The following is a 14,236-nucleotide window of genomic DNA, read 5'->3' on the forward strand; positions in this document are numbered from 1 at the left end:
GGGAATCAAATGCTCTGTCAAGTTTGCTAGAGGCTCTGACTGTTGAAAACTGGTGGGATGTACCATAGAAAAGATTACTTTATATAAACTCTACACCCTTACCTTTTTTTCTTTTTCCTGAGTGCTCACTAGGGGCTTATGTCAGAGACAGACTGGGAGAGAGGCATGGGGAATGCTCAGTGAAAGTTTCTGTGGTGCTGGCTCGTGGAATTGCCACCATGCTGCATGTTCAGCAGGCACTGGTGCCTGAAGGCTCCTGCTGTGCTAGAGGCTTGCTGGCTCTCGTAAAGTAAAATCATGTGCTTTCGTCTCAGCCATTTGAATATGGCACCATCTTAAAATACCAACTTCAAAATCTGCAGCAGGAGCAGTGCTGTTTGTATAATGCTTCAGACTTTGAATTGGGATTTTGTGTGCAAATGATGAAATACCAATAGCTTGAGCTGTCTGTTATGGCAAAGTGGAGCAGGAGGGAGAATATATGGAGAGTAGGATTGATTATTTTGAAGGGAAGAAAGAAGGATTTGCATGGTTTCTGTGTTAGGACTTAATATCCACATTTATCTTCAAATAAGCACGGTGTAAATGTTCTCTGTGGCTTTTTTTCATGCAAGACGCTATTTATGGTTAAAGGTATGGAAGGACCCTTTCATATTAAAGCTTCCTGTTCTTTTGATTAACCAAAAGTTAAGTAAAGAAAGGAAGATTAAAGAGGAAGGAAATTCTAAATAGATTTCTGTTTCTGGAAGCAGAGACTACAAAACAGCTTTTCAAGCAGGGCATAAATTATGCTCACAAATAAGCAGCACAGTCTTTACAAGTGTTATGTCTCAGAGCTGCTCAGAGAGGATTTTCACATGTAGAGATTTAACTATATTTGATGTGTCAGCTCCTAATAGGGGGAAAAAAAACCAAACCCTCCACTAGTTTCTGAATAGAAATGGTTTTAAAAAATGGACAAAACCGCACCAAGCAAAACAACATCAAACAAAAACACTTATAGGTGTTTTATAAGTATAACCTAAACTGTTGTCAAGTTTTTAATGTAACTATTTCTTTTATAGTTAATGCATTTAGTTGTTAACTTCATAGATATTTTAATAGTTAATATAAATGTTTATGGCTTAAAAGGGCTGTGCAGAGCAAAGAATAAGATTTGTGTGCATTTCCTGCACTGAGGTACTCTTTTAGATTAGACAAATCTGTGAGAATGGTACAAACCACAAAACTGTAGAGAAACGCCCTCCTTCACTTAAAGTTAAATTAAAATCTGGCATTGAAGAATGCTGAGGTGTTAGGCAAAGTGAAGGAAGAAAATATGACAGTAGAACTTTGAAGCTGACATGGTGAATCATTCACCCATCAAATTTTGGAAATAATTTTGTTTTCTTGTTTCTGTTTTGTATTTCCTTATGCAAAGTACTCAGTTCCTCTGAGATAAAGTAAATTATTCAAGAGGTTCATTCCAGGTTCATGTGTTACTTGTCTAATACTGAAGACAGCAGCAAGAGCTGTGGCACATCTCCAGGCTGCACTGTTGGCATCTTCATTTCCAGAGCTGGGTTTGGGTAGAGTTGACATCTAAATAGTAAATTTCTGATCCCACAGGGGTGAGTGCACCCCTCTGCGATGCATCAGCTGTTGATCAGAGCAGTGTGGGGGGAGTGGTGAGGTTTGTCACAGGTGGGATGAAAAAAGGCCAGAGTTTGACTTAGCCCACTTTTAAAAGTTGACTTAGAGAAGTTCAGTGTGGTTGTGCAAGTGTCTTGCCTGTACATAGAAAACGGACGATGTGTGGATTTATCAAGGACAAATTAGTGCTGTTCAATTTCTGTCCTCGCAGTTCCAATAAACAATTCCATTTCCAACACATGCATCTTTTAATATTAAGCAATTGCATCTGCTCTGTATTTAAAGGGTAAAAAAGCATTGCTTGAAGTTTAAAGACCACTGCTTCAGTATCACTAAATATATCTTGAAAGTTCTTAAGAAATTGCTGTTCCCCAAGGATGAAGCTGGGTTCATTAAAACACTTTTTTCATCATTAACATGATCCCAGGTGGCCTATTAACAAATAAGCCTGCTGGTTTATTTAAGATTACTTCAAGTAGAAATAGGATTGGTCACCTAGTGGAAATAGTAGCTTTCTGTGTAGGTGTTGCCCAATTTGAAACAATTACTCTTATCCAAATGTATTGTTGACACAACTAAAATTTGCATAGGACTTTTTGTTCGTGTTCTTTCCCACTCCTGTTGAGCAGGATAGATTTCATCTGAGAAAAGCTTGGGGTAGCTTTAATCTGCGTTAATAAACTGGGTTGAATCAGGAATTGAAATTACAGGGTTGTACTGTAAAGATAAAATAGGCAGCAGTAGCCTATGGCACCCACTACAGAGGGTGGGGATGGGGGAGGGAGGTGCTTCCCAGAAAGCTTTAGTCCGGGGAAAAAAACACATTTGCAGATTGTGAAGCTGAAAATGTGGCCATGAGTGGTGTTTGTGAAGCCTTCCAGTGAAGTTGCATCACCCTTTTGGGCAGATGGTCTTGACAGAAGTAACATGAGCTTGGACAGCAGTCCTTCTATCTCTGAGAGGAGCTGACACAGGAGAAATTCAAGGGCACGAGTTGGTGAGGAGCAGAGCTTGCCTTGCCTCTGGGTGTGGATGCTCAGCTGGGCTGAGGGAAGAAATGAACATGTGGTGTGAATGAGGTGAAGCCCTGCTTGGTGCTCATTCATTTCAGGTCACTGATAGGCAGCTCAGAAGGTCAGAGGTGCAGGGCTGCTGCTCTGCAGGACCTTGGCTTGTGAGACCAGGGGAACAGTGCTGGAGACTGTGGGAGGCAACAGATCCATTTGGAAGCAGCTGTGCAGCTGAAGGAGAGCTGGCCAGAGGGCTCAACATCACGTTGCTAAGGATAATAGGAAGGATTCACCTCTGGGGTGTGAGTTGAGTTTGTTTTGTCCCAGTTCTGGTCTTGATTCTCCTCGGTTTTTCACAAGTGCAGAAGGCTGTGGGGTGTTTGTGTTTGGTTCTGGTGTTCTTGCCTGCATTTGCAAGCTGAAAGCTGTTCTCACAAGCACATGGAGGTTTGTTTGTGAAGCTGTGCTTTCTGAGGGGATTAGTCTGAAGTGTGAAATAACTGTTCCTTGCTTCTTCCCCGTGTTTTTGATGCCAGTTGAAGCAATTGTTACCATCTGTCTTGTGTTTTTGTTCCACTGCAGCTGCTTTGGGAATATTCTAGCCTGTGCTAGTCCTTTTTACTTTTTGTGGAATAGGGTCCTCTTTGGTACAAAAAGAGAAAACAACAAGCAGTGGGCTTTAACCTTTTTAAATGACAGATCTCCTGAAAGGAATACAATGCATAGGTGCAAATTAAAATCAAGGAATTTGGGAATGTGTGAAAATGACAGGAACCATCATCTTTGTGTGCTTTTTGTATTTGTCTTAGGCTTGTCAAAATGAAGAGAAGAACCATTCCACAGAAGAGCTTAGCAAGTCTGAAATCCAGGAGGAGCTGAAAAAGGCTAATAGCCTTCCTAGTCTGACTCCTGGAAGCAAAACATCAGATAAAGACAAGCAACCCCGAGAAGGCTTTTTTCATTTCCTTGGAAGCTTATTTAATATTGCAACAAGATCTTCTCTGGTAGAATCTAAATCCTCTACCTTCCAAGATGAACCCAACAGATGTGAAAAGGATTTACAGAACACAAACACCTTTCCAAAGGACATGCAGCCAAAGCACCCAAAAAATGAGGAGCCTACAGCTAGAAAAAAAGAGGATTCTGTAAATAAAGATGATGCCATCTTAAATAATATTGGGAAAGATAACACACGGGATCTTCAAGGAAGCTGGAAACAGTCCTCAGATACAGAAAAGTAAGTTTTAGAATTTATTATTAAATATGTTGATATTTGTGTGTGTGTACAGAACTATGCTGACCAAGTTCAGCTGACTGTGTGAGAAATGTCTGTCATTTCTAAGGGTACTTGGAGTGGCCCTGACTTGACTTTGTGCAGAACTCCAGTAGGAACTGCCCTAAATAAATGAGCAGCGGAGAAGTCAACTGCAACAAAATATAACTTTAAGGTTGTTTAGACTTCTCTTGAGTAGATGTGGCATTTACAAATATGTTAAGAAAAGAAGTGTAAAGAACTTATTTCCATCCATATTTTGGCCTATATAAAAGCTTGAATGTTTGTTCTTTTTATATCTCAGCAGTTCAATAGTTTTACTTCTGCAAATAAGGTTTTCTCACTTTTAAATCATCTTTCCTAGTTTGTTTGACTGGGTGACTTTTGCTTGTGTGATTTCCCCCCCCCCCACCCCCCCCCTAGTTCTTTGGGGTTTTCCTGTGATGTAAAGAAGGTTATGTAAAGCACTCAATTTCAATTAGCCAAAATATGGAACATTCTTTATAGAATGTTAAAAGAAGATTAAAAAAAAAAAGTGGTGGCGAAGGAGAGTAGAAAACTGAAAACACTGGCTGTGGTCAACCCTGTGTATTACAAAACCTTTTATGACTGTCATAAACATAGATACCCGTTTTCCAGAATCATTTGTAGCTGTTATGTTGGAAATTTGGCTGCCTGTGGGTCAGCAGAGCATGGATTTGGAGTTAGGTGTGAATGTGTGCCTGTGGTACCTGTCCAGTTTTTGATGGGTGTGTGGAACATGGGCTTGTTTGTGGGCAGTGGATCTGCAAGTGATGATGACTCAGGCTTTCAGTATGGCCCAGAATATTTATTTCAAATTCAAGCAGAAGGTAGTGATTGGGAGTAACCAGTAAGTCTCTCAGAGTGCTCCTGCTTGGATTGCAGATTGGGAGGATGGGCTCAGAAGAAACACCTTTTTTTCTTTTAATTTTTTTTTTAAATTAATTTGAGTGGTGCTCAGTTTGTTTATTGGCATGTGAAATGTTTCATCTCCATGTAGGAGGTCAGAGACAGCCAAAATAGCTGCTTGTTGAATTCCATTTCCATACTGGGGATGTCTCCAGCGCTCTGCCCTTACCTGTTATTTGGCAGAATAATTATTTGAAGCATTATATTATACATGCAGTGGCTGATCAGGATGTGAATAGGTGATGTGGTACTTATTTAAGTGAAGTTAAAACTGTATTTGCACCTTCAAAATACAGTAATTAATAGTAATACTGGTTGTGTTCTCATGAGCACTCTTAGTTTGGTCTGTGACGTGGTTGACTGGTTTTTATCCCAGCCTCTTATCATGGTATCACCCATCTGACTGTGCTTTTTCCAAGCTGCAGCTCAGCAGCACCACTGCTTTGATCAATGCAGGAGAAAAGTTCTCCTCCCCTCAGCTGTTCCCAGGAGAGCCCAGGAGCGTGGTGTTATTTGGTCTGGTTCCTGAGCAAACTGTGTTCCCTAAAACCTGCTGGACAGGCTGGGTCGCTGCATCAGTCTCTTGCTGCTATTTGCTGTTTCTGTAGTCTGTCCTTCACTGTCTATGCACAATTTACAGGGTAAGATGCATCTCATTCCCTTTTTCTTCTCGTGAATTCTTCATAAAAATGTAGATTAATAAAATAAGGCATTTATCAAAGTTTGAAGAGTTTGGAAGGTGTGGGTATTAACTCGCTGATGTGACCTCTTTGCTCTGTACAGAAATTTTTGAGTTATTTTTGTTTTCCTGAAGTCCAAGTTACAGTTGGATTTTTCAACTGACCATCCTTTGGCATTGTCCTGTATTGTTAGGTAATCTTTGCAAACCAGTGTAGGTTTTTTTCAGTGCAGGTTTGTCTCATGGCTAGGCAAGCATTAAAGAATACGTGTTGCTAGTTTGGAGGTAAGGAAGGGTTGACCTATATACAGAAGGAAGCTTTTCCATGGAAAATAACTTTTTTAATGGAAGAAAAATTGTAGTTTTTTTCATTGTAGCTGTTGTAAATTAGGGGAAACATTAAACCAGTCTGTGTCCTTTTAAGCTCATTCTCAAAAGTACAGTGTACATTCTGCCCTTTTTGGCTTTGTATACTAACAAGTTAGACAATCTCTGTGTAACTTTAATTATGTTTTTCTCTGCCTGACCACACAATGTGAACTGCTCTTCTGAAGCAATTAGTAAAGAAAAATTGGAATGGCTGCAGGGAAGCAGAGGCTTGCATTGTTTACCTTTCTAAAAAGTTTGAATAATTCGTTTTTTAGTAAGGATAACTGGTTTTGTTTTTTTCTTTTATGGAAGTGGTTGTGCTGGATTTGTTCTCTTTTAGTTTATAAAAGTTTAAAGGATGCAGAGTAGTTTATTCTTTCCAGTACTAGCTGGGTTTTTTACTAAATATTAACTACCTGTAAATAGCATGGCTAAACTGTAAAAATGTTCTTGGTTGCTGCCAGTTGGCTGAAGAATTTTCTTGGGAGTGGATGCTACAAGCACATGAGGAATGATGGGGAGAAGAGGTAAAGACTTAGCACAAAGCAGCAGGAAGGTGTGGAAACCATGAAGAGCCAAGATGTGAACCTAAGAGTGGTTGAGTCCTAAAGTCGTGTGAGATGTGCTAGTGAACCATTTAAAGCCAAAGGTATTGATTCCATTGATAGTTGCATTAAACTGCAGCTTCAGCATTTTCTGTAGAGGCAGGATGTAGCAGAGAGCTTTACAAATCCTTGTGACCACTGCATTATTAATCTGACAGCAGTTTCCTTTGTCCTGAGGAAGATGTAAATGAATTTGTTAATTCCACACTGCAGTGAAATGCTGCATTAGGGACTGTCTGTGGTTAGTGAGGAGGTTGTAATGATAAGTGGAAGAGGGATGGTTGTTAGATTGCATAATCCCCATTAGAGTTGTATAAAAAAAAGAAAGCCTAAACCAAACAACCTTTCAGATTTCAAAAACCTACCAGATGGTTTCAGATGCCTCTACTCAGACAACCTCATTCTCCTCATATCCTTAAAGCAATATTTGGTGAAGTTCAAGGATATCAGAGTGCTCTGACCTGTAAACTGAGGTTAATTTTGGCCTCAGTGGGAGGTCTGGCACTTGGTAAAGACTTGAGTTTCCAGGCCTTGGGCCAAGGAAAGTGGAATTCATGAGCTCAGTCTGTGGAAGTACATGTTTTTGAGGGACAAAATGTGTAGGTCACATTATTTATTCCTCTATCACCCTGGCTGGTTGGCTCAGAGGTAATCTGTACCTCAAAGGGTTTTGCTCCTTTAATCCCAACAGTGGCAAGTGGCAAAGGAGGAGCACAAAAGACAAAACCATGATACATTTGGCAAAGTCTCTAGACAACAATTACTACAAACAGTAATTGCAGCACAGAAGATGGGTGAGGAGAGTTGGGCTCAGTCTCCAGCTATTTCATCCCTCAGTCTTCCATTTCTCTGGGATGGTTGAAGGTTTCTTTGCCTTGAAGTGAAAGGGAGCAAGCAATGGTAAAGTAGGGTATTTGCTACTTAGAGTAGAAAAACCCTCTTGCTTAGGTAAGATGGCAGCTTCTGGGTGGAACAGTTCCCTGTGGCAGACTGGTGGGTGTAAAGTGAAAACTTTGTGTTTACTCTTGGCCTCTGCATTCCTTAATGATGTTAAAAGACAACCTTTAGCTGATGAAATAAGCACTAAAAATAAAACCATGGAACAGTGGGGGTGCACTTCACCTCATTTCTCATTGCTGAAAGTCTACATGAGAGAGATAATGATTTCCTGAAGTAGGTGACAAATAGAAGACACAGATTTGCCCTATTATCTTTCTTTCCTATAATGTAAAAGTCTTGCGCTTTTATATATACTGCCTGTCACTAAAAAGCAGTGATTTCTCTTCAAAATTGAGAATGGAGTTCCTGCAGTGAATAGCTGCCATCTTCTCAAGAATCCCTGTGGTGGTAATGAGTGGTACCTTGTGAGGTGACTGAGGACAGAACTTTGGTGTTTTCCTCCTGCCCCAAAGATATATGACCCACATCTGTTCCATTGACTGCTTGCCATTTGTATTTTCCAGTAGATTTTGGGTTTTTTTTAATATCCAGTAACAATAAGTGGATGTTACAAAGAGTGGTGTGCAGAACAATGGTGCGTGTGGAACTGCACAGCTTGTTCTGGACTTCAGCAAGGAGCAGCTTTATTGCATTGCTGAACATGGCTGAAGAGAAAAAAATCAAAATTTTCCTTACTCTAAATGTTTTGATTAAGAAGTCCTGCTTAAGACAGTAATACCTGAATTCAACAAAGTATTTTAAGATCTCATCTTCTTCCTTCTGTTATGAACCTTGTAGATATGGATGTGAGAAAAAACTAAGAATCCTACAACTGCAAGGATTTTCTTACTGTAGGTAGAAAAGGGGGTGGGGGTGATTTCCAAAGCAGATGCTCAAAACATGCATTTAAATTTCACACCCTACTAACAGCTAGGTACTAGGAATAACTTAGTGAGAGCATTGCAAGCAATTTCATTCAGAAGGGAGGTAGCCCTAAGGAGAATGAAATTTCAGTCTGTTTACAATTCTACTATGTTATACATTAGTGGGTTCTGTGAGGGAATTTTTTATTATTGTTTATTTTATTTTTAGGTCTAGTAAACCTGTTGTTACACATTTAATTGATGTATGTTAGTATTAGCAATTAGTATTTCCCACCTTGCTACTGTCAGCAAATCCTGCCCTTTTATTTTGATAGAAATACATCTGATAAAATCCTTCAAGCTTACATAATTCTGGTTAATAGGTTTGTTTCAGAGCTTGTAATTCTCCTTTGTGTTGCTTGTCAGAGGCAGGCTTGTGGTGATAACAAAACACAGCATTAATTTGTCTGATGGATTGTTGTGTATTGTGGTGTTGATTTCAGTCAGTGGCAGCAACATTCATCTTTCCCTATAGATGCCTTTGGCAGAAAATCAAGAGTGAATGAACAGGAATTCATCACTTAGTTCCAGGCAGTGGTCTCATCAGGTAATTCCTGAGGAGAAGTGGGGAAGCCGCTGCTCCTGCATTTGTTGGTGTTGATTTGTTGATGCTTTGATGGCTTTCTGGCCATGGAAGTGCAGTGTTGTTCAGTTGCTGGGGAGTCATTGCTGAGAGTGACCTGCTGCCACTCTGGGAGGGGCATGAACTACCTGGGCAGCTCCACCCTTGTAGGTCAGCCAGATACCACCCAAAATTAGAAGGCTGTGCTGGGGAAGGAGCGGGATCATCCTGGCCCTGATTTCCTGGGTGAGCTGTGGAGAGTGGTCACTCTCAGGGCTGTGCTGTGGGAGGAATGCAGGCCGCAAAGCATTTCTCTACCTGCCAGAGAGGGGTGCCTGCCAGAGTGGGATGTGGTCCGAAGGAAAGGTTCTTGTTGGTGCCAAAGCAAAGGTTTTTGTGTTTCTGAAGAAGGAAACTTTGTATTTTAAGAGTAATTCTTAGCAGACGTGTGATGGAAAATTGAGCTGAATAAATTAAGTCAAAAACTAATTCACTGGATTGTTTTCTCCAGTGAACTTTTTTTTTTTTTTTGGTAGAGTTGTTCAGCTGTGCAATGCATTCAACTGAGTCAAACCCTTTGCTTTTCCTACCCCACCTGAAGCTGCGCTCTTGCTTCAAGAGTGTAAAGGAATGTCCTGGCTTTGATTCCTCATTACATCTCAGAGGAGGCCAAGGGGAGTGGCTTTCTTCAGCCTTGAGATGAGACACTCGGGGGAGCCCTCGCTGCTGTCCCCAGCTCTTGCACACCAGTGAGAAGCAGCAGCAGCAGCAGCTCTGCTTGTCCCTGGGAGGGGCCAGTCCTGGCACCTGAGTCCCAGAGTGGCCCAGAGGAAAAGGGAGGGGCAGCAGGTGAGGACAGATGCCACAGGTGTGGGGTAGGGAGGCTGGCTGCTGCCGGGTGCTGGGGAAATAGGGCAAGGAAGGGCCAGGAGTGATCTCCTTGTGCTGGTCTCGGTCTCGCAGCCTCTGGTGTTTGGGTCAGCCTTCATGTGTGCTCTCTTCCTTCAGACTCAAAGAGTGGGTTTTCCCAGATGTGGGAGATAATCAAGAAGTTCTACCCTAAAGGGCAAGGGGAAGGAAAAACATTCCTTGCAAGGTCACAGAGACTGTGTTTGCTTTTATTAAAATTGTGTTGGCTCTTAATCGCCCTTATGGAACATTAGCTTTGAAATTTCCTGCAGAATCGACTGTGTGTAAATCACATGGTTCAATCAAACTTTTGACCTTTTCAAACATACATTGTGACGTGCCAGGACACTAAGTATTTCAGACTGCAGATTTATATCGTGAAGCTGTCCCCTGTGGCTAAAACATTTTCTGTCATCTAAGGTGTGTATGGCAACTATTCAGTTAGCCCACAGAGTCTTTTTTTCAGCAAGTCTTTCATTTTTCCCATTTATTAATACCTTAAATGAGCATAGAAACCAGCTGGCTGAGTAAGCTGGGTTCCAGCAGAAGGTGTTTCAAAGTGACTTTAGGACACTTGTTTCCAGATGAAGTACCTTAACATAATTTTTTTTAAAAGCTGTCAGTTAACTATACAGTGGAGTAAAAGCTAAGTGGAATAAAATTAAAATAAACAACAGTGTAATTTTAAGATGGTCAGAGAGGGGTAGCCAGGAGTCACAAGTACCAAGTCTAGATGAGTGATTTTCAGCCTGTAGCCTGCAGATCCCTCTGGTAGCTCCCTCTGTGAGATCTATGAGAAGAGATTGGGGGAATCAGGGATGGATATGCTTGTTAAAGCAGCAGACTGCTGCACAGGAGAGTAAACATCTGGAAGAGTGAGGTAAGAGGGGAAAATTCACCGTGGCATGTTTTGGGAGAGGCAGACTGGGCAGCAGTGCCCTGCTGTGCAGATGAGCTGTTCTTCTGGGGCCTGAGATGCTCCGTCAGCCTCCACGTTTTGGAAAATGTATAGGGCTCTCTGCTTTCTGTGTTATTGTGTGGTACAAACAGGTTTGGAGGGATTGCCATCTCCATGGCAAACGCTTGAAAAAATGCAAACAGTGTGTTCTTTATGGGTGCACTGGAATGAGGCATTTAAGGTAGCAGGTTTCTTCCTGCTTCTGGCCTTCCAAATCAACACCACTGTTTTATAACCACTGCCACTTGGGCAAGTTACACAAGATGTCTGTCATATAAGATGTCAGAACATGTTCCCCTCTCCTCCTTGAGTTAGTCCCCCTTTAACTTTTTATATCTTTTTCACAATAGAAGAAATATCTACAAGCACCTACTTTTGACAAATCTAACGTAACTCATGTTGACATCCTCTCTTGTTGCTGTCAAAGTCTTTTGTGAAACTGATTTAAGGCTTTGTAGGGAATTGAATAGCTTCCTGTGAGGACAGGAAAGAAGAAATCTCCTACTATTTGAAATATGTGACAAATTCACACTGGGTTCTTTGTATAATCAGGCTTTCATCTACATCCTCACATGAGCAAAAAAAAATTTTTGGAAGGAGTTTTTAAGATAAATTCTGAACTGACATTCTTTTGGTGATCAGAAATGAAACAAGTCTCCAGTGACACTTTCGGAAGATTTTCTTTAGTGGCAGAGTCTGCTTCTAAATTTGTTTCGTAAGACTTACAGCTGAGTTGCTGGTCTTGCATAGGAACATGAGTTTTCATTTTTTAAATGTCTTTTAGCATGGGAGCATTCAGAGTGAATATGCTTCTGTGTGCTCTGCAAGGAATTGCATTAGGACTAAAAGGTCTGCTGGTAAAATTTTTTATAACATGCTGAGGAGCAAATTCTTTATCAAAGGTCAGGGACCCTGAAGTTGCCTTGCCTGTGGAGGATAGATTGGGTCTGGTTGAAATAAAGCTCACTGACAAAAGTGCTGTGAAGCCTGCAGGAGAGCAGAGCTGTGTGTTGGGAGACCCTGGCACAGGCTGGGGCTCTGCAGCTGCAGAGGGGCCGGCGCCAGCGCTCCTCACATTTGGGTTTGTGCACAATTCTCCAAGGGGCAAAAGGCTTGGAGTCTTCCGACTTCAAATTGGTCAATTGGAGCATAAAATTCCCTCAGAAGACAACGGAGAGCAAAAAGAATTGGGAGAAATTATAAAGGTTGCCACATAGGCAAAAAAAGCTTCTGAGTACTTTTTTTGTCTGGCGTTCTGCAATAAATTTTGGGTTGGGGGGATATGTAGCTCCAGTGTGGATATAGAACCCAATCATGCTGGCTTCTCCTTGGCATCCCTTCTGAAAAATTTATCTATTCATCCCATATCTGGAAGCTTTGGGTTTCTGAATTTCTGAGTTCACATGAAAAATTCAAAGGCAAAGTTGGGTACAGGAGACAATGGGAAGGTATGTTTCTTTTGGAATACTGGTTCTGGGTTTCTTCTGGAATACTGGTTCTCACCACGTTTGTACATAAATCTGAATTCTCCCCACTGCTTATGATACAAAAATACCAACCATGAAGTAAAAGACATTCAGTAAAAGCTAGTTCTTGGCAAGCTATTGATTCATAGTCATGCCTTGGTTTTGGTGGAAATGAGTGTTTGGCATCTTGCAATACACTCACTTCAAACATGAGTCATTACAGTTGGTCTGTACAAGAATCCATAATTATTTTTTTCTTTTGGAGAAATTGTACCAATATGTGTTCTGCTTGTTTTCTTAAAGGAAATTTCATCTGGATTCAGGGCACTTGTTGGCAAACTTTTATTTTTGAGGTTGGCCAAAGTATAGAGGAGCTGCTGGAGTTTGTAAAAGCTTAATAGTGATTATTTAAAGCAGGAAAGGTTACTCAGTAAGGTTAATTCTAAATAAGAGCATGATCAGGTCTTACATTCTTAAGACTTATTTTTAGTATGACTCTGATGCTGAGTAAATATACTGCACTGCAGAACTCAACTCAGTCCTTCCCCTCACATTTTTATGATCTCTGAAGTTTTAGAAAATATTAGAATAAAATTTTCTGTGGGAAACAATAATGATTTTTTTTTACTACCCTTTTTCTCCACTGTATTTTGGGGTTTTTTGGCTCAGAAATGTTTATGTTTTGGAGGGTTGTGAATCCTCAACTCAGCCATTTTTACAAATGGAGTGTGTGATGTTTAGCAGCTACCACTGCTGGTATCTCTATAAACCAAACTGGTGCTACAGAAGACCAAATGTAGGTGTCTAACTTGGCAAGTTGGGAGATGTGCTTTTTATACTGGACTTTCCTGTTTCCTCTGTGACTTAATATACCTGACCAACAAACCCTATATTGAGCTTTTGCTCCATCAGAAGTTACAGTGAATTTAATCCCAATTCAAATCAAGTTCTCACAAAGTCTGAATTGCCATATTAATATATTTTGGCGTTAGCCTAAAGGTACTTGACAATGTAAAGCAGGCATATAAATGACTGTTTATATCTCTCTTTTAATGTTTGTGAATTTGAATAATTCCACATTTAGTTCACTTGTACTCTGTTTGTATTCTTTACTTGTGATTTTAAATAGCATTAAGTTCTCTCTTAGAAAAAAAATTTATAGTGAAGTAAGAATCTTGGCCTCTAAAATTTTGCCAGAAAATAGAGTCTATTTTTAGATTGGCGAATCCATTCCATTTTTATATTCTTATATATCTTTTGAGAGAATATATGCTCAGAATCCATAGAGATGAGATTTGAAGTTAGTTATTCAGTGATACTCAGATGTTTTAGTTTCCTTATTAAATTCATTTTTTATTTCTCACTTAAATTATTTGTTCTCAACTCTAGAGCTGTAACAACTTCTAAACACATTGAACAAATGAGGGAAGTTGCAAAGATCTTTTAGAACCTTTTAAGCTATCTTTGTATATTGCAATGCTTTTATATTAGAAATCAAAATCTTAGCCAACACCTCTTTTTGTTGTTGTTTTTTTTTGCCCAAGAGAATCTCCTGAAATGAGTAGGACAATTTTGCAGACAGCTGAATGGCTGATTCCAGCATTCCCTGTGTTAGCAGATATAGGGCAGACTTTGAAAGGGTTTCTTCTTAGTTTTAGTGGAGCTTGAGGCAGAAGGGAGTTCAAGTCTTGTCTGAGCATCTACTTTGTCTTGAGGTGAAGAATGGAAAAGCTGACAGTGACTGATTTTTGTAAGAATTCTTTAACAGGCGGAAAAATAGGGGGGAAAGAGAAAAGCATTTGAAAGAAAGGTGAGTATTTGTGGTGTCTCATAGTTTTAAGAAAGGAGAAAAACTGCTTCTTCAGAAAATTGGAAGTGACAGGCTCTGAACTTATTTTTAGTGTTGTGAGAAAGGGCAGTGAAGGAGCAGGATCACAGTTCCTCTGTGGTCTTTCTTTAATTTCTTAGTTTTTGCATTCAC

The 14,236-nt window shown here is 40.3% G+C and overlaps 1 protein-coding gene across 1 annotated transcript in view; it reads left to right on the forward strand.

The window, feature by feature from the left end:
* CRYBG3 (crystallin beta-gamma domain containing 3) overlaps positions 1–14,236 on the forward strand; it is an 80,861-nt gene that overhangs the window by 22,913 nt on the left and 43,712 nt on the right. The window contains exon 4 of the mRNA XM_058043573.1: positions 3,452–3,879. Coding sequence (XP_057899556.1) covers positions 3,452–3,879 — 428 coding nt within the window. The remainder of the gene's footprint in view (positions 1–3,451; positions 3,880–14,236) is intronic.

This window comes from Melospiza georgiana, chromosome 2, assembly GCF_028018845.1.
Source record: "Melospiza georgiana isolate bMelGeo1 chromosome 2, bMelGeo1.pri, whole genome shotgun sequence".
Classification (NCBI taxonomy): Eukaryota; Metazoa; Chordata; class Aves; order Passeriformes; family Passerellidae; genus Melospiza; species Melospiza georgiana.